We start from the raw sequence: 20,955 nt of genomic DNA, 5'->3' as shown, positions 1-20,955 counted from the left end.
TTGATTTAATGAATATGAAAGATAAAGCTCGTCGCGTGTTCATTGTTCTACGTAGTCTTCGGGTCAGGTAAAAAAAAAATTATCTTAACCTTATCATCTTCAATAAGTCAATGGTGTAGACGTTTAAAAATAATTTTTTTTTGACGTCTGTTCTTATAATAATGTACTTTTATTATTGCTTACATGATATATTGGCGTAATGTCTTACTTGGTAACTATGATTATACATTAACACATAATTATATAAGTTTTGAGCCACAATATAGCAATAGTCCTTAGATAAAACGCAATTTCGTAAAAGACAATCTTAAAAGCTGACATTTATTTAGTTTTTTGTTACTATATTTCTTATTGTTTTATATGAATGTATACTTATTAAAATAAAGGAATGTAAAAATAAGTCTTACACGTTTAATTCGTCATAAAATTAATTTCATGTATGAATAGAAAGCAACCGTAATTTAAAGTAGTAGTTTTTCAGTCAAAGTTTGGGTAAATAAATTAAAAAATAGTTTGATAAATTATTCATGAGTATACAACATCGACATTTACGTGGTACATACCCCTATTATATTATGACAAGCAAATTTTCATAAACGCACTTCCACAAGGAGCATTCCAAAATTTTTGATCAAAGTAGTGTTAGATATTACCTAGCTACAATGTAAAGGCAAGGAGCAAGGACGGGTAGAAAGCGTTTATCGTTTACTCTCTTCTGGATATACAGTTCACGGTATTACGTAGTGTCTCAGTCTTATAACTTCATTCTGTGTGGCTGAGTTGAGATCTAAACTTAAATTTTTATTGAGATCGATTGAAACGTTCAATTGGGTAGATCTCGACGATTGCAGGTAGACTAACGAAAAAATGAGAACTATAATATTTTTAGATAGTGCTATTGTATATCATAAATCATCACTTATCATTATGTATAATGGCTGTACTCTACAACAAAATTAAAGCACCCGATGCGTCCACCGATTATTGCAAGTCAAAACACTCATATATTTTACAAATAAGTTATACTAAATGATGCCAACATTTTTTCGAACTAAGGCCAATTTTTATTCGACCCAAACTTGGACACTATACAGTTACTTAGTACGGCGTCGAGCCGTGTAATTAAATACAAATGGACTCGGTGCGAGCGACTAGCGTCGGTCCGCTCGGTAGATCGCGAGGACGTGCCGATTCAGGCATCGACAATATAAAATTGGTCCACGCGTCGGGTCGGGCGCGTCAGAGGAAGGTCTTTGCGTCGTCGCGGCGAGCACGCGCAATGCGCCGGCAGAAGTGGAAGCGCGCACGCGGCGCGAGCGGGCGCGTGCCGCCAAGCGCCGCGGGCAGGGGCGGCTCGGGCGCGGCCGGCGAGCCGCCCGCCAGCGAGCCGCACGAGGCGGACTCTGCGAGCGAGCGCGTCGATGGCCGGGAGCGGGGGGCGCTCGTCTCGCCTGCCTCACACTACCTGTAGAACGAGTGCGAGTGAGGGGGCGGCGGCAGCGCCGGCGGCACCGGCGCGTGCGGCTCCGACGCCGACCGCTGGACTCCTGGAGTGCGGTCGGTGCGCTCTCCGCGCCCGCTGCGACCTCCGCGCTCCCGATCACCGTTCCAGTTCCACTCCCATTGACTTTGCTAATGATAAAAATTTGTAACGGAATAGGTTACATCATTAGTATCTAAGGCATACATAAATAAATAAAAGTTGTATTTACCTCGTTCGACTGGGGAACAGATAGCGAGGATTTCGGTAAAGGTTGAGAAGGGGTGTGTGCAGGTTGTGCGTTGTGATGCGCAGCCTCACGGGCTTGTAACAACTGTAAAATACGCCGCACATCCGAAGTAAGGCCCGTTTCTAAGACGGCGACCCGTCTGCTAAGTTCTTCCAACCTGGTCAAAATTGTTGCTACTGTTGCAGCCGTAGCGGTTGCACCGACGTTTTGATATTGGGGAGATGTTACATCCTGTAACAAAAACAAACAGTTTTAGTGGTATCACGGATAATTTCTCAAACATGATTATTTTTAAAATTACCTGCATAGCGTTCTGCACCCTTTCTGATGTAAAGGCAAGTGCTGTCGGTCTCCCCGTTTGATGCAAGTTGACAGCGGAATGTGGTGCAGATCGAGATGTGCGGCCTACGGACTGTGCCGCACTGGGAACCAAAATATCGTCGCAGGACACGTGGACGGGTGCGGGCGCCGGCGGGCTCGGGGAGGCGTTAGTGTAGTACGAGCTAGGATTAGTGCTTAAACTGGAGACGGGCAGCGTGGCACTGTGAGCAGGCGTACTGACTGCGGCCTCGCCTGCTGCTATACCTCCCGTTAGGGGCGACGTATCATTCAGCGGACCAACTGAAGATTGTCGGCGCACCGCAGCCCTTCCTCTATATGTTTGTGGCGTTGATTGAGCTGGAATCGATTAAAAAGTCTTTCTGTAGTTCTAAGTTTAAAAATTATGAGAAAATCAGTATTAAAGTTGACAGCGTAACACAAGGCACTGTTTAAAATAGACATATGTACGTCGTACGTTAACACTGCTATGTTACAGCTATTTCTATTAAAACTGTATTTATTTATTAATTACCTAAATGAATCATTTATATCGGGTATTTTATTAACTGCATTACATATTATTTATTATTTATCACCAATTTATTTTGAGACGGTAAAAAAACGTAATTGATTTTATTTATACGACACATGCAACTAAAGATTTGTAAATGCATACTTACAGTATTTGTTGTGCAGCGGCTGGTGGGTTTTATGGTGGTAGAGGTCTGGGAAACTCCGTTTTAGTTGCGCTAGCATGCCTGCACACAAGGGCCGCGCTCAGAGCGGGCGACGGAGGAACGTGGGCAAATCGCATATTGAACATAAATAAAAGGGACGAAAGATTTCAACTTATTTGCTAAATAAATATGCCTCTGTTACCCATTCCACGTTCCCGCACCACCATTAACGGTCGAATAGAGGAAATATGGGACCAAGCGTATTACATGCTGCCTCAAATTAAATCAAGATATTATAAACTCTTTTTATTTTTATCTTATATAAATAAATTATAAGTAATGATAGGTACGTATGATAATATGTCGGAGGAACAAAATATTTATGTGAAATATTGTCTTCATTAATATCTTCTTGATCAAGAGGTTCAATGTATATAACTTAAATAGGGCTACCTAAGAAGGAAAAAACTAGCTTAGAAGTTAATACACCATTCTTGTAGAGACCAATATATTAAAAATAGTACACTGTACGTCTATATAAAATAATTTATACATATGTTATGTTTTTTTGGAAATATTTTTCTAATAGATATGTCAATACCAGAATGGCTTTAAATAAAAATAGTTGTATATAGTAGATTCATAAAGGATTTTTGTATACTTAAAAGGGACTTGCACATCGTTCCATATTTCTATGTGCATCTACTCTATAGTAACGATAACATTATGTATAAATTAACACCAAGTACGACCGAAAATACCAATTTTCGCTTTAATTTCAATAGAAACAAGTTACGATTAGCAATTACCAGCAAGATCGTGCTTGGTGTATAAAAATAAATTAATGTTATATAAATATATAACTACATTCCAATGACATATTTTGTTAAAATACCTGTAATTGAATTAAGCGTTGTAGACCGCTGTTTACTAAAGTTAAAATTTAAAGGTGTGACATCTTGTCCAGCTTTATCTGCCGAGAATTCTAAAATTCCACGACTTGGCGGTGATTCTGTGTCTTCGTCGCTACACTGAGAATCCTGAAAACATTAACAAGAATAATTTTATTGATCAGCGAAAAGTAAATTAAAAAAAAAAAGTCTAGAACAAGAAAAAGTCTTGAACTGATATGTAAATAACTTTAATTTTATTTTTAACTAACATTGAAATTTCAATATTTATTTTATTCAGTTCATTAAAGTTTTTTCACGTGCAACATAAATTGTTTCGATTTGTATAAGTTTCAAATTGGAATAATAAATTTTGATTAAATTTTTAATTTTAATATTATGTCTTAAAAGGGATAACTTAATATACAAAACTTTTCGTAAATATAGAAACGACCAATTAGATGCCACATCCAAACAAAAGACTATTAGTCAATTGCTAAGGTTATATTCCTTATAGTGCAATGTAACACATATGGTGCACAGAGAAGCGCGAAGCACGCACCACCTTGTCAGCGAAAGTTTCAGTATGAGGCCGGCGCGTCGTGCGCGCGTAGGCTTCTCGTAGCAATCTGGCATCGCTAGGGTTCTCGTAGCGCATGCGTCGACGAGGCTCGATACCACTTAACTCTTCCTTTTAAACAAATAGTTTAAAAAAAGTTATTGAGTAAATCATTGTTGAAGAAATTAGTTAAATACAAATGAAAGCTGTACTTTTTCCTGTTTGATTACGATGACGAACAATAGGTTTTAACTATTTTAATTAACTTTTACAGTCTCAGTTTTCACGTGTAAAAACGAGTTCCATCTTCATGTAAAGATTACCTTTTTTTTTGTGCAGAGCTACGTTTCATCTTTGTATAAGTGGAGATGCACAGACAAGATACTCGTAATATCTCGTAACGTATAAAGTAACACTATCTTTCTTGGATGGAGTTTATTTATTCGATGTGTTAAGGAGACGAGAAAGGATAAAGTTTTAAGCACGATTCGATGTGAGTGATTATAAGTAGGATAAAAGTAATAAATATTAACATCTCGCATGTTGTAAGTGATTTCGAGGTTATTGACGAAAGAGGCGCGGAACTCCGGATAAAAATCGAGCACGTCGAGTAAGTCGTCTCGATGCACGCGGTGGAGGTCGCAGTAGGTCAGCGCTCGTACTCGGCAGTTACTGCGGCCCACTGTGCTGTGTGTACACGGGTTTTCACCGAAGATATCATCCTTACCTATTTGAAAAAACAAGTAACTGCTGAGTATATGTAGATAAGGGTAATGCTAACGTACACATCTCTTAAAAAATATCAGAATTAAAGGTTTAATTGAATTTAATATTATATTTTATTTATTTTCTTTCAAATAAAATCATTAATTACCCAAGATTGCCATAACAATGTCATCCTTTAATATTTCAATTGATCCTCTAGATATGAAATATAACGATGTTAAAACATCTCCACGATGAACTAATGTTTCCCCGGGAGGAGCGTGTGTTGTCTTAAATCTTAAAGAAAGAGCCCTGGAAATAATGTAAACAAAAAAAAATGAATTAACTTTATCTATTTTTAACTTTAAGGTTCATAAGTTTAATTAAATCAATTTTTATTTCTATGTAAATATATTGGAAATTGTTTTTAATAATATTTAAAATTTAGAACTACCCGTTTTGCTCCTTTGTATTTTATTTTATTTTTACCTCAAGCAACCCGGACTAGCCCCATCAAAAGCAGCGCAATTAGCTAATAAATTTCTATTCAAATGAAGACAAATATCGGCTTGTAAGCATTCAGGGAAACCCTTCAAAACACTTGAAGTGTCTATTCCATTTGTATAGCTCCATGCATGTTGAAAGTATTCTTCAAGTCTTTGTCGTAATGGATTAGTAATCTGAAAAATTTCAAAGTAAATTTAGTAATTTGACAATAATAAGTCTATATAAGAAAACAAAAAAAAAAAAAAAAAAAAATTAAATTCATACCTGATGAAATCTAATGAATTCTCGTACTCTCAATATCTGGGTGTGATACCTGGCTGTTCCCGAATAAAGCCTTTGGATAATAGCAGATACGTTACCGAAAATACTAGCGTACATTAGAGCTGTAAATTTTATACGAAACTTATTAACTTAGCATATAATAATAGCAATTTAATGTACAGTAACCAGATATTAATATATATATATATATAAGTGTTTAATTGTTTTTATACTCTTATATTATAATTTTAAGACGTACAGCCAACAAGCATGACGAATATCGTGAATCCTTTTTCCATATCAGTATTAGGAGCTACATTTCCAAATCCCACGCTTGTTAAAGATGTACATGTGAAATACAATGCTGTGATGTATCGAGATCTGAAAATAAAGTACCATACATTAAAATTTTACGATAAATTTCGTAAATATAACGTATAACTTTTGATTATAAAATCTCTAGTACCTCATCGATGGACCCGTTGAATTATCATACGTGGCTTGGACATCATTAGCGAGAGCATCAAGCCAACCAATCGGAGCATGTAGTTTAGGTCTTTCCCAGCTCCCAATCGCGTACCTAAAATGTCATATTATTTGTATTGAAAAATAATTTATCTAATTATTACCACTAGGTGGTCTTACCATAAACATGCGAGCCAGTGCGCGATAAGAACAAACGTAGCCATAAGAAGAAGTAGGACGGCAGTACCATATTCGGAATATCTGTCGATCTTACGCGCTACGCGTACCAGTCGTAATAAGCGCGCTGTTTTCAGCAAGCCGATGAGCGTTGTCGTCTGTAAACATATATAGCATACTAAAGAAAGCTATTCATCGGTCACTAGAAGCAATTTCCTTAGCCGCATACCGAAAACCCAAGCATTATATGAACTTTCGCGTATTACTAAATAGCATTAATGAGGCTTTACAGCGATATTCTTTTTAATCAAGCGGAAATTTATCTATGTATATACGATACGAGCATCTTCCGGGCTCAGCCATACAGGTATTGCAGTTAAAAGCATTGTTTCAAACTATAAAATCAGCTTCGTTTACGTTGCGGTGCATAAAGATTTTATAAATCTAATTATTTTGATACATTCAACTTAAACATATCCTCGAAACCCTTATAATTACTAAACTAATAATATAACCAAGGCAATATGCTTAAAATTTTTACCGATTTTTTAGCTTATTTTAATCGAAGACATAATCATTACTACCTAAATTAAATAGGCTTATCATTCGTGATAGCGTCAAATACTATGATTATCTTAAAACTATGCGCATAAATACAATACAATATATGTGTTATTGATACAGGTGCATAATGACGAAACGTGTAGGTCACAGCTTATGAGGGGGTCAAATACTATGCTATAAGTACATACATGATAAACTCTGAGTTTATCTTGTAATTTACAAATTAACTATTACTACTACTTAGGATAACTTTAGTTGTTTCTTTTACTTTCATACATTCGTTGTCGATACTGTACATGACTCGATAATTTGATCTAGCAGAACGGATTAAGAAATAAAAATGGAGTAGGATTTTAATATTTTATTTGGACAAAACAAAATATATAATCATAAAATCCTAATCATAAAATAACGTGTTACAAATAAAAATTGTATTACATCAATGAAATAAACATAAAAAATGAAAAATAATTTAGAAAAATGGTAAACAAATTTACATAATAAGTCCCTATATGCCACATAGGTGGGTGCCACATGAATGCAATATGTATTCGATACATATTACTTAGTGCTTTTATGTTGTGAAAATGCATTTTTTATAAATAGTAGTAGTCTGGGAAGTGTGAGCGTATTTACTACCAAGCTCTGTGCACTTCGTGACTTGCACTTTAACTAGGAATTAAGCTCATGAAAATGTTTTGACTAAATTAAAAGTGATCACAATGTGGGGGTTCGCTACTGCAGGATTTAAGCTTAGTATGGCCTTCTTTTTATACCTTTTTTAATTTATGTAATTTTGCAATTTTGTATACCTTAATCCAGTGTAAAACAGACGAACCGTGTTTTAAGATAGCTTTCAATATATATGGTCTGTCTTCATAGCCAAAATAAAAACAAATGTTGAATGCCTCTTTAATTTGTCGATAGCATCGATGATTTTATTTTTTCAGTTTTAATAATGTAAGTACAAAGTTAATTATCTTCCACTAAATTTGTTCACTTTACCTTAGAATAAAGTGTAAAATTGCATATTAAAAGAGGGTAATTTAATTATTCATGCTAGCAAAGATGAAGGCCTTGATTACCTTGGCTATAGTTGCGTTCTACGCCTCTGCAGGAAACAAACGAAACTTGTCAATACTCAATGCTATATAATATTTATCAAGCTACCTTGCATAAAACAAAATCTGAGTAAAATTTTCAAAGTCTATTTTGCCTTTATGCACTAGAGGTAGAGCAAAAGCTGTGGCTACTATTAAATATTAATGCGGACCTTGTATTTGGATAGTAGTCTAGTATTCGCCCCATTTGTATATATTATTTGAATCGTAGGTGGCGAAGCTCGTGATTTAGCGAGTGAGCACTTTATAGATTTGGCGCTGTGTAAAATTCAAAAACAACTTTGCTTATGGGAAGCGTCCTCATCTTCCATTAACGCATTCGCTTAGTGGATTTAAAATGGCTAGTGGAAATCAATTTTAAAGTAGTAAAACTAAAATGTAAGAAAATAGAGTGGCAGCAACATAAAAATAGTTCACAAAGATGGTATACCTCATCACTTTCCAGCCCCTGCTGTAACAAGAAACGTTATTACAAATTCAGTACGCACCCACCTTGGGTTAAACCGGCTTTATAACTAACTAAATAAATTATACTTATTTGGATTTTATCACTTTAAACAACCTAATATTAAATACAACAGATTTTTAATAAATTATAGTTATACAAAATAAAATAATTTTGAAATAATAAACATCAGTTAGAAAATAAATAATAAATATTTTATTTCTTAAATAAATATAATTAGCCAATTAGTAAACTTTAATGTGGGGCTTTGTGATCGGCGTATATCATTTATTACAATTGTGTTGTAATATTCAAGTGTGACAGTTGCAGTAACTGCATACAACTACAGTACGTGAATTGCTAAGGTCTTATCCAGAGCTTCATTTGTCCGAAAGTAATATTGGAGGCTTCCTTCATTTAAAATATAGTTGGAAGTCGTTCTGATGTATTTCATTCCCTTTAAGTAATCTTCATGAAATACAACTCGACCTACTTTTCTAACGACCCATTTTATCATTCTCGTAACAGAGTGAATCGTGTTCCGCGATTTTAATCTTACATAAATGGTGTGTATGCCTAAGTCTTATTTCAATTATTTGACGTTAATTATAATATTATACTGATTGTGTGTCAAGTACCTTACATTTTACATGAGGTAGGTTATGGTATCTACTAGATGTCATATTTCTAGCATTTCGATTTTCGGACAATTGATCGTCTGGTGGCTGTTAGCCTCTAATTCAGGCACTTGTTTAGACACTATCACTATTTTAGTCATGTGTTCATGTGACATGAAATGGTGAATGAGTGCGAGGTAAAGGCGGCTCACTTCGTCGGTGTCGGTGCCGAAGAGAAGAAGGTCGAAGGGAATAGCTGCGACGAGGTCAATGACGAACCATCCACGCAGGTAATGTAGAGCGATTTTCGCTGGATCTGATTCCACTTCATCAGCTGCATTTACATAAGTTGTGCGAAAGTTGATTAGGATGTCTATTATGAAAGTTACGTCCACTGAAAAAAGAATGAAACAATTGGAACATCAGTTATATGAAGATTATTTAATTAATCCTGTACTTGCTTATATCTACGTTAGTAAAATATACTGTAGGTACTTATATAAAAAAATTGATTAATCAAATCAGTTAATATAGTCTATGATAATATTACCTATCATATCAATAACAACGATTGGGTCCTGTCCAAAACCACGCGATCGTTTGTCGAAATCCGGTTCGTTCAATTGAAACGCGGCTACATAAGGCGTAAATATTGCTGTATAGATGACCAATATCAGAATCAACCAATCCCAAGCGGCCTGAAACAAATAAAGGGTTTCATTTATAATTTATTGTGTGTAAAACAAGTACAAAAACAAAACATTATGAAAAACTAACGACCCTTTTTATTTCGCAGCAAACATTTTATATTACCAGTAAATTTAATCTTCGTAGTTGTGCATTTTTGTTGGCCATTTCGAGTACGTAAGTATTAAAGTTAATGGATTTTTTTTTACATATTATTACTTTATATTACAACAAACTGTCAACTAAATAGGTAAAACTGTTTTGAATTTTTTTTTCAGATCATTAACAAAGCAATTTTTTTATATATTTAATTATCTCACTTAGACTTGTATACAATTTTTTCTGGTCCGTCTAGCAATGATCTAAGGTAAATTGGGTTACATATTGGATTTTTGGGATTGTATTCCCAATTATTCAAACTGTCAAATAATAATTCAAAGCGGTTTAAAGTTAAATTTTTAGTTATTTTACTCTACTTAATAGTCAGGCGTTTTAAAGAAACAAATTACATATAAAATAGCAGAATCAGTTGTTCATGAGTTTGCTATGTTTCAGAATTTTATTCAGAGTTTTAATTGGGCTATTACAAACATTTCAGTGCATATTAGACCAATTAGTCCAGTTGCTCTCAAGGTATATGTTCATCAATGCATTATATATTTAAGGATAAGTATTTAAAGGGTACAAATAGAACTCTGTTAATTACTAAATTACTAAAACTCTACCGTCCTGTTCCTCAGTCACACTAAATTCACGAACAGTAAAAGTTTTGATGACGTAATAAATTTAAAGTTCAACGTTTAAACGCATAGATGAAACATTTTTTTGTAAAAATATATTTCTTTAAATAACTAGATTAAAAAAAAACTCATTTTTGTACTGGCATTAAAAATACTTCAATTTCGTTCAGAATTATTGTAATTTCAGCATGCCCGGGCCGGGTTGTGCTTCGGCTATGGCCTGAATTGACCATACTCAAAATCTATAGTAGTTATGCTTTCACCTAACTACGAGTATAAATATTATAATAATACAATATATAATAAAATTAAGACGTGAAGCAAAAACTTTGTACCCCTTTTTATGGATATTGTACTATTATTATTTATTTATTTATTTACAGGAAAAAAAAAGATACAATTTATGTGATAATCAGTGCAGCAAAAACAATTAATAGTTTTACAGTGCACTGTTTTTCTAAAGTAATAAAACTAAAGTACACACGATATTATATAGTAATATAAAATATGACATTAAACTATCTAAATAATGGATTATACGTGTGAATATAATTGGAAAGAAAAAAAATCAAGTGATTAAAAAATAATAATAATTATAATAAAACTAATAAATGCGGCCATTTCATTCTCTCACTATATGTTGGTCTAAAAAGAATTTTTTAAATATGTTTTTATAGTTGTTTTTTTTGAATATTTTCTTTTAAATCCCGATGGCAGATTATTTATTAACAAAGGAATAATATATTCAAGCGTATGTTTTCCATAAAAATTACTATGTCTAGGTATTTTTAATGTGTGATTTGTAATATTTCTTGTTAGTTTATTATGATTCATTTTTATTTGAATGTTTGAAGTAGGAGTTGCTTTTGTATTTATTTTTTATGTATATGGGTACAATTGTTTTTAAGATTCGTAATTGGAGATGATAGATACTATCGAGATGTGATTTAAATGTAAGACCGTAGGTGCTTAGTCCATAAGATATAATAGATTCATCTAAAGATTTATAAAATATTAATAGTATTGTGAATGGGATTTTGGGCCTAATTATGGTTAATTTGGCTAAAAGGGCACATAATTTGTCGCAAACATTGTTTATATGTTCCTTCCAACTGAGGTTAGTATCTATAGTAATACCAAGGTAACGCTGAGTTTTAACAAAGTCAATGGTGTTACAGTTACAGGTACCAGTATATGAATTATGAAAACATTGATGGCTATGTGCAGTGATTTGTATGTCTCCAGAGAATCTATTTTGCGTTGAGCTTATATAGATGGCTTTTATTTTTTCTCTATTTAATACTAGGCCAACATCATGGACCATTTTGAAAGTTGGTCAAAATCATATTGAAGTTTTTTTATTGCTTGTTTTATATCATGATGGGCCGACAGAAGACATGTATCATCCACATAGTGATACATTTCACACGTTTTTACAACGTTTTTAAAATCGTTAACATATGTGAGGTAATGAAGGGGTCCTAAAACCGAACCCTGTGCAGTTCCTTCTGTTACTTGTATTTCGTCACTGAGGGTGTCAGTAATTTTAACGCGATATGTTCTATTTGAAAGATAATTATAACACCAATTTAGAAGTTCTAATTTAGACCCTGATTCCGTTATTTTCTAATTTTTCAAGAAGAATGTTATGTTGTTGAGTATCAAATGCTTTGCTATAATCTAAAAATATTACTAAAATATGCTTTCTATCGTTCAAGTATTTATTTACAGAATTTGAAAATATTGATAAAAGTTGTGTAGTACTTTTTTTTGGCTAAAAACCGAATTGATTACTATATAATATGTAATATTTATTATAAAAATTTTGAATTTGATGATGAATGTATTTTTCTGTTATTTTATCAATTATTGGTAAAATAGTTATAGGTCTATAATTTTCATATGAGTCAAAGTTTCCTTTTTTTATTATTGGTCTTACAGTACCTGTTTTTAAATCTTTGGGGTATACATATTCCTGACATGACACTACCGCTTATAAATTTCACAAGAATTGGAGTTAATTTTACACATAATTCTACAATATCAACTCCGCTAATATTATCTATCCCGGGTGCTTTTTTAGTATTGAGTGATTTTACTATTTTAGAGATATTACAATTATCGGCTTTAATGAATCTACATGTAACATCAACTGAATTTTTATAAATATTTTTGTCAAGTGACGGTACTTGACATATATTAAGTATATTTTTAACGTTATTAGTAAAATACTTTGCGAAATTATTACAAATATCTTTAATCGAGGTAGGTTTTCTATCAAAGGCGTGTAGTATCAATTCATCTAAAGATTTTTTTATCCTACCAGTAAGTATATTTAACAATTGCCATAGTTTTCTAGGGTCATTTTTATTTTTAATAGTATCATTTTTATAGTATTTATTTATAAAATAATTTATTTTATAATTAGCATAATTTTTTGTTTTTTTATACTCAATTCTTAGTATCAAATTATTAACATCTTTTTTCCATTTTCTAAATAATTTATCTCTAAATTTACATGCTTTGATTACACTTTCATTTATCCAATTATTGTGACTACGCTTCGGATTGGTGTTTAATTTTATTTCGACTTTTGATTTATCATAACAATCATTTTTCATGTATGGGTATTGTACTAAGGCACGTAATTGCAATTATTTTATTGCCGGAGAATACTGTGTCAAGTGCTGTTGTTTAAATGTCTATTGTGCGGGATTTAACATATATATGGTCAATGCAAGATTTACTAATTTTATTACCAGATATTTCTATCCGCGTGTAATCTGAGATCCCACACACTAGGCCTAGGTTAGACATCATGTTATTATAACTATGTTTAATAGGACTCTCTGATTGTAAGTCAATATTGACATCGCCTATTAAAACAGTTCGTGTTTATAGTGTATATTTTAAACAAGTTTTTCTAGTTCATTAATAAATAAACATTTACTATTGTTCGGTGGACGGTAGATTACACACAATTTTGCAGAATAATTATTTGCTCTGTTTATAGATGCTAAAATACATTCAAAGCTATTAGTTATTGGCTTAGTGACAGTCGCCTTAAGATTTTTATTAATATATATAATAATTCCACCTCCTTTACGCGCTTTATGCAATGCTGTGTGCATTGTATAACCATCTAAGCTAAACATATTACTTATGGAGTCCGAAATATTTGCTTCAGTTATAACTATAATATCCAACACTATATTACAATATTTTACTATTTATTCTAAGGCTGAAAAATTTTTGATCATCGATCTTATATTGACACGAATACAGGACAGAGTTATATTATTTTTAGTAGATATACAATCTACTAAATATTAATAATTATTACATGGCCCGGTTGTGTATTGGTCGGCGGGATTGACTGTAATAAATGGTCCTTAAGTATGTAAAATGACGCGAGTAAAGCCGCGCAGGTTAGCTAGTTTTGTAAAGTTTAAAATACTAAAACGATTTTAAACCTAACATAATAATTCGAAGCCGCGTTGGCGCAACGGTTACAGCCATGGATTGTACCTATTGCGCTGGCGGTTGCGGGTTCGATTCCCGCACATGACAAACATTTGTATTTGCCATACAGGTGTTTACCGTGGTCTGGGTGTTTGTGCAGTCCTTTGTGGGTCTCCCCACCGTGCCTCGGAGAGCACGTTAAGCTGTCGGTCCCGGTTGTTATCATGTACAGCTGATAGCAATCGTTACTCATATATCCGCCAACCCGCATTGGAGCAGTGTGGTGGATTAAGCTCTGATTCTTCTCCTACATGAGGAAAGAGGCCTATGCCCAGTAGTGGTATATTACAGGCTGAACCGTATAATAATATATACATTAATATTGTAGTTTTTTTATGACTTTATAATAATGTGTTTGTAATAAGGAATAAGGAAAACAATTGTTATTATCTGAACGAGTATAACACAAACTAAAAGGAAACTTTAAGAAAATTCTATGGATTCACTTTTTAAGCTGATTACGATAATTTTTAAATAACTTGGTGATAATTATAAAAAAAGTCAAACTATAGGGGGAAGAGCGAATAAAATACATTAAAGTTTTAGATTTCTTAATAATTATATAAACTTCTAAGCCTGTAGTCCCTTGTATTGAGATTAGTAGACAGTCCTAACTTATATTATTAAACGAGCAATTCTTGTATATATATATAAAATCTGAATCTCGGAAACGGCTCCAACGATTTTCATTAAATTTAGTATGCACGGAATTTTAGGGGAGATAAATAAATCTAGCTAGGGTTCATTTTTAGAAAAGGTCGTTTTATCCCAGTTTTTAGACAATGAAAAAATGGCTAAAATATCGTTAGAATACGAAGGTAAATTTCGCACTTGTCAATAAAGTTGCAGTAGCTCAAGTGGGAAATCAGATGGTCGCGTTCAATTGAAAAGACCACGGTTCAAATCCTCAAATTTCCAGTTCTATTATTATTTTTTCTTTTTTTCTACTTGTACTCGTTATTTTTTATTTAAATAGCCAGTTCATATTTTTTATTATTAATTTATATTTTATCTTTTTTTTTATTTTTGATTTTTTATATTAATTTATATTTATGATTACTGTCGGTGAAAAAAAATATTATTCATATTTTATAAATATGTAATTCGTAATTAAATATGATTGGAAATCCAAAAATACAATTTACTAAAAATACCGAGCTAAGCTCGGTCACCCAGGTACTATAGCTTGTGTGCTATGCTAAATAAATAAAAATAAAAATAAATCGATTTTATGTTATCTGAGTAACTTCATACTTTTATCCGTTTTAAGATAACCTGTTCAGTACATATATAGTTATTTTTTGTTGTTGTTTTTTTAGGGTTTATACCTCAAAAGGAAAAAACGTAACCCTTATAGGATCTCTTTGTTGCCCATCTGTCTGTCAAGACCCTTTTTCTTAGGAACGTGGGGTGGTATCAAGTTCAAATTCATATCAAGTACTGTCCCTGTAAGCTGTGAAAAGATCAAACGCAATCCAAAAGATACAGCCGTTACGTTAAACAAAACCCCGCAAATATTCATCGACAATTTTTTACTGTCATTAATTAAAATTATTACTGTACAATAATGTTAATTTTCTATAAAATTGTCGTTTAAACAATCGCGTGTGGCTAAAGTTGTGCTTTTGCGTGCTGAAAATGACCGAGGTCGATGCGGCAAATATTTTTTATTTACTAATGTTAACTATTTATCGTATTTCCTAAACTAATGTTTACAATAAACTAAGACTGTGTTTATGAGACATAATAAATGCGAAAATTTGTAATGAATGTCTGCTCGTCGCTTTAACGCAAAACTACTAAGTTGAACTGTAATAAAACTTGGTACAGATAGATAGTTGGAGATCTAAAATTAAAACACAAGACATTGGCTATTTTTTATCCCAACTTTCCTGTGATATCGGAAATTACGTGGGCGAAACCGCAAGTTGCGCCTACATAGTGATAAGCTGAATTAATGAATTAAGAGTATTGAAACAAATACTAAACTACAAACTGTTCAAGCAATCATTTTGTATTAAATACGGCCCATTTTTTTTATTGCAGTGACAACAATACTAAAGATTGAAATCGTATCCAGTTGTTTTAAACTTTAAATAATTATAAAAAGAATTTTATCTCTGGGCCCATGATAGTTTGAATTATAAAATAAAGAGACTTATAACTTTAAAGAACTTAGTATGAAATTGCTGTTCCTGATTTAGATACAATTATTTTAAGTGACTCTACAACTCATTTCAGTTTTTAGATAATTATGTAATTACAAACTCGTATACTAAAACGATGGTAGAAATAAATTTATAATATTTACATACTTTTAAACAACATGGTTTTTGAATTGCATTGCATGCTTAACGTACTTAAGTTTCCCCACACACAAAATTTTTAATTATTACTATATTAGATCTTGATAATTTGACCTACTTAAAACAAATATAGTTTTTACTGAATACATACAATAAATGCTACTAATATGTTTGCGAAAACTGGAACAGCGTTTTTATGAACTTGATACGTAAGAATTTCACTCACGATTTATTTGTTTAAAGGAAATCAATATATTTTTGAAAATTGTTTAATACTACCCAGTAATATTTTATAAGATATGATTTAATTTATTCAAACTTTATTTAGAAAATTTTGCTCCATCATGTCCAATTAAATCTTACACTGATAAAATAGAGACGAAACCAAAAATTGAAGATATACTTCACTACGTTTTACCTCAGAAAATACATAAATAATAAATTTACCTTGTAAGGAGAATGGTGGAGGATAGTGCAGGGATGTGAAGGTTGCGTGGTTCCCTTGTGGCCGCCTGTCGCGCCCAGTGACAGGACCTGTGAACAATTGAACCCATGATACGTATATGTTAATAGTATACAATTTCCTATTCAGTACATTTAAATAAATGTGTTTAAAGATATGATGTAAGTGATTTCGACGTACGATGTGTACTTTTCATTTAAAGGCTTTAATTATTATTTAATTTGTAGTGTTGTTTGTAAAATTTTCATGAATGAAACTAACGCGAATACAATTAAATTAACTGTCTTTAGGAAGTCATTAAACTATAACTTATTTTAAACACGTTCATAATCAAAAGAAATAAGTTTTTAGTTTTAAATTTCTTTTGTTAAATTATTCTATTTTGCTAGTAGTTTAAACAGTTCCATTTCGACGAGATTCGAACAGAAAATTTCAAAAAGAAAACGAATTTTATATAACTTAATTTATATTTCCATAAAAGTAAAAACAAAACAAATGTAAACGCAGAACGCTCATATGGGGAAGACTACTTTTAATTTAAATTTATTAGACATTCAAGTAGGTAATAATCTATTATATGAATACTATGTTATAAAAAATAGCAGGCGAACTTTCAAGCGATAATTCTGAATAAACTAAAGTATGCATTACCTTTATGTACGTTTTATAGAAGCGATTTTATTTTTAAATTTCCTGTCTTTTATTTACGATTTCTGTAAAGTCTTACAATACAAAATATACATCTCACATATTCTTTTCACATAAGCTCTACATGTGTAAATAATATAATATTAATAAAAATATTTCGAAATACATAGTACTATATATTAGATGTTGGGCTTACAAATAATTACACCCGTATAATAATATTATTCTGTATTATCTGTGCCCGCGACTTCGTACACGTGGAATTAAAAAAAAATATTGTTCAGTTCGCAGAGTTACAAAATAAATAAATTTGTAAAATAAAAGTGGCCTAAGTTACTTCATATTACATCAGCTATCTGCCAATAAAAGTCCAGTCAAAATCGGTCCAGCCGTTTCAGAGATTAGCCGGAACAACAACAGACACACAGACAGATAGGCAAATATTGTAAGAAATGTTATTTTGGTATATGTACCGTGTACAACATCCATATCCTTTAGTAAAAAGCGTTTTTTTTAATATTACAAACAGATACTTCAATTTTATTTATTTGTATAGATATAGATATATAACAAAAAACAAAAAATGTATACAGTGATTGACTAAGATTTGATTGTCATTGCGCCAGAAACAGTTAATATACACTAGAGTCAAGTTAAACAGTCGAATCAGAATTCAAGTAGCAATATGGTTTTGGGTAATAATAGTCATAATACTGGCAAATTATTCAAGGAAGCCATAAATAAGAATTTATAATCGCTTCTACAATAATCTGAAGAACAATAATAGGTAATAAGATAATAGAATAAATGGCAAAAGTATTGAATGGTAGGCAATATTAATCATATCACTGGTATTAGCATAGTTTTATAGATTGGCGGCATACCGTAGCTATCATTAATTATTTACCGAAATAGCGCCTCGGGCTCTGCTATTACAGATTGGATATAGTAGTAAATACCAGCTAACTTATAATAAAGGTTAAATTTGTTTCTGTTAATGAGATGGAAGGCCTATGTAAAAAATCTGCGTGATAAATACGTATCGATGACGATTAAATATAATTATAAACTGAATAAGGCAATAAGGTATAGTAAAATATATCAAGAATCACGAAATGAATACTTCAAATGTTTTGAGAACAAACTTGTGTTATAATATTCTTGTGATGTTTTCAATCATCTTTGCATTTGCTCTATTTTTTAATATATCATAGCTATAGCTTACTTGTTTACCAAGTCTTAATTTTACGCTCTTAAATTAGTAAAAATTTTGAGAAGCCCGACTTAGGAAGCACTGACATGCTTTGGGCCTTTGGAGAACCTTACAGAAGATCTCAGCTAAATAATACCGTTTACAAGTAATGTTGTGTTCCTGTGGTGTATTTTTGGCAAAATATGCTTCTAGTTTTAATAATAAAGAGTATATATCCGTAGTGGTCACGTACATACAATGTAAAATTGTGTTGAAGGTGAGTTCTACATTACGTTAATATTTTTATGTGACGAAAAAAATCTTATACATGTTTCATAAAATAAATTTTATCATTATTATGCTTTTATGTAACGTTTATTTCTTTTTTTTCTTACAGTCAGTACCTTACTGTATGATTGTGTCAATACCTAAATGTATGATTTTGCATGAAATGAATAGTTTGTGGCGCTAAAAGAGGCAGAACTTTCTAAATATTAAAATTGTATAATAAAAATAGAAAGCGTTATTATCTACGACGCAAGCGTTCACCACTGTATCAATACTTACTTACCTTCATCGTATTTAGACATAGGACTACTGTTTAAAAACGTAAAGTTAATGAATCTGAACATCTTTAGGATTAGTTTGAATAACATAGATAAAGAAAGGTTTATAATTTAATTTTTTTTTTCAACTATTATAAATAATACTATAAAGATCTAAAATAACACTGGCCTGAAATACAAGTTTGCCCTTCATCACGGCTCAGAAGGATAGGAAATTCACAAAAATTTTGAAACATTTTTGCAGCAAAAAATAAAGTACATTAACACAATTGATAAGCTAAAGCTTTGCGAGTACAAAAAAGGGTGTCGCTTTAGAAAATTTTATGATTCAATGACTCATCGTTATAGTAATTCCAATCTTTTATCAGCCAGAGATACGTGAATTACCTCCTTGCCGATGGCGGGCAACCCGTTGAGGCCATTACAGGGTGGTTCGAGTCGAACGACGCTTTTGCGGGAGCCACGGAAACTGGTGTCTCGCACACGCACCGAGGAGCGCCAAGTGGAAGGCGGTGGTTCGTCGCGGGAGCCTCGCGCGGAGGCGGCGCGTCGCGAGGTGGTAAGCGCCGCGCCGCCCGCGCCGCCCGCGCACGGCGGCGTTACGATCAACGGCACGTCGGGGGGCCCGCGCTCCTCCATGCCGCTGCCGCGCCAACGCTCTCACCGAAACCCGCCGTGCTCCGATGCTTCCAAATGCTCACATTCCAACACGGCTCGCTCGTAGGCCGACGCCGTCTCCAGGAGTGCAATTGCCGTGTTTTGCATAGATGCGCGTTTATCTCCACTCGCTCCTCTGATTTCGATACGTATGATTTACCTTAGGTTAGCTTAGACAAATTAATACAAAATCTATTTAAAGAAAACTTCGATATGTTTACTATGGTATGGTTTTGAACGAATACGAGTGTTATGGTATAATATCTGAATGTATTACATGAGCGAATTTCATATAAATTACGAAATAAACCTCAAAACTGATTGTATAGTGCAAATGAAATTCTAAATTACTATATCTATATATAATATAACAGTGTTTCTTTTTTATTTTTAGCAATCGAGACGTTCACGGGCACGTAGGTACTTAGTGTAAAGTACGCTAAATACCGGTCAAAGTAGCTATTTAATATATATATTCTTATAATACAATTAGAATTTAATCGCATATTTTTTCTACACAGTAAAAGACTGATAAAATCAATTCTAACACATCATAATTACTTAACTATATGCTTGTTTTTTATACGTTAATATGCAAAATAAAAAAAGTAATACATACATTGGTATTGGTAAGGTCTCTCTACGTCGACATAGATAAATAAATATTTTTTCAAATTGAAATATTACTTTTAATAATCATTTCTATTTATGTTTCGGCATTGAGTCCCGATAAGTGTTAGGTATTCGTTATGGAACGTTAGGACTGAGAGCGGTAAACGAGGCCGTACCTTATTCAATAGTGTGTCAACGGGTGGTCAACTTATCCATCGTCTTTGCGCTTGTTTTACGTTAACATTTGCTGACACGTTGCATACATAAGAATTTAATATCTTACCTAAAATACTAACGCTTGTTTTACAAGTTTTATTTTTAAGTATAATCCGAAATAAATCCTGACTTTTATGTTTTTTCGCATTACGTTATATAACTATCATAAAGTGTTTCAAAATTGGTTATGTAGGTGTGTCAAAGTCCATTCTACAATAAATAAAATAAAAAAAGATTAACCAATATCTAACAAAGATTTAACGTTTACCTTTAAAATAAGATTGCATTTTGTAAATAAAGGTAATAG

At 32.6% G+C, this 20,955-nt stretch overlaps 1 protein-coding gene across 1 annotated transcript; it reads right to left on the bottom strand.

Moving 5' to 3' along the window:
* Positions 1 to 1,461: 1,461 nt before the first annotated feature.
* LOC123660434 (potassium voltage-gated channel unc-103-like) lies at positions 1,462 to 19,802 on the bottom strand. The gene is made up of 18 exons (XM_045595521.1): positions 19,551 to 19,802; positions 16,742 to 16,828; positions 9,590 to 9,737; positions 9,252 to 9,433; positions 8,408 to 8,428; positions 6,296 to 6,450; positions 6,117 to 6,230; positions 5,910 to 6,031; positions 5,654 to 5,772; positions 5,372 to 5,562; positions 5,052 to 5,194; positions 4,711 to 4,904; positions 4,181 to 4,309; positions 3,624 to 3,768; positions 2,732 to 2,809; positions 2,032 to 2,408; positions 1,713 to 1,961; positions 1,462 to 1,632 (listed from the first exon to the last, which is right to left on the bottom strand). Exons 1-18 carry the CDS (start codon positions 19,800 to 19,802, stop codon positions 1,462 to 1,464), a joined length of 2,877 nt encoding a protein of 958 aa, XP_045451477.1.
* Positions 19,803 to 20,955: the final 1,153 nt, after the last annotated feature.

Source organism: Melitaea cinxia, chromosome 2, assembly GCF_905220565.1.
Source record: "Melitaea cinxia chromosome 2, ilMelCinx1.1, whole genome shotgun sequence".
Lineage (NCBI taxonomy): Eukaryota > Metazoa > Arthropoda > Insecta > Lepidoptera > Nymphalidae > Melitaea > Melitaea cinxia.
Note: the sequence above shows the minus strand (reverse complement) of the source record. Positions and strands in the feature narration are given on the sequence as shown.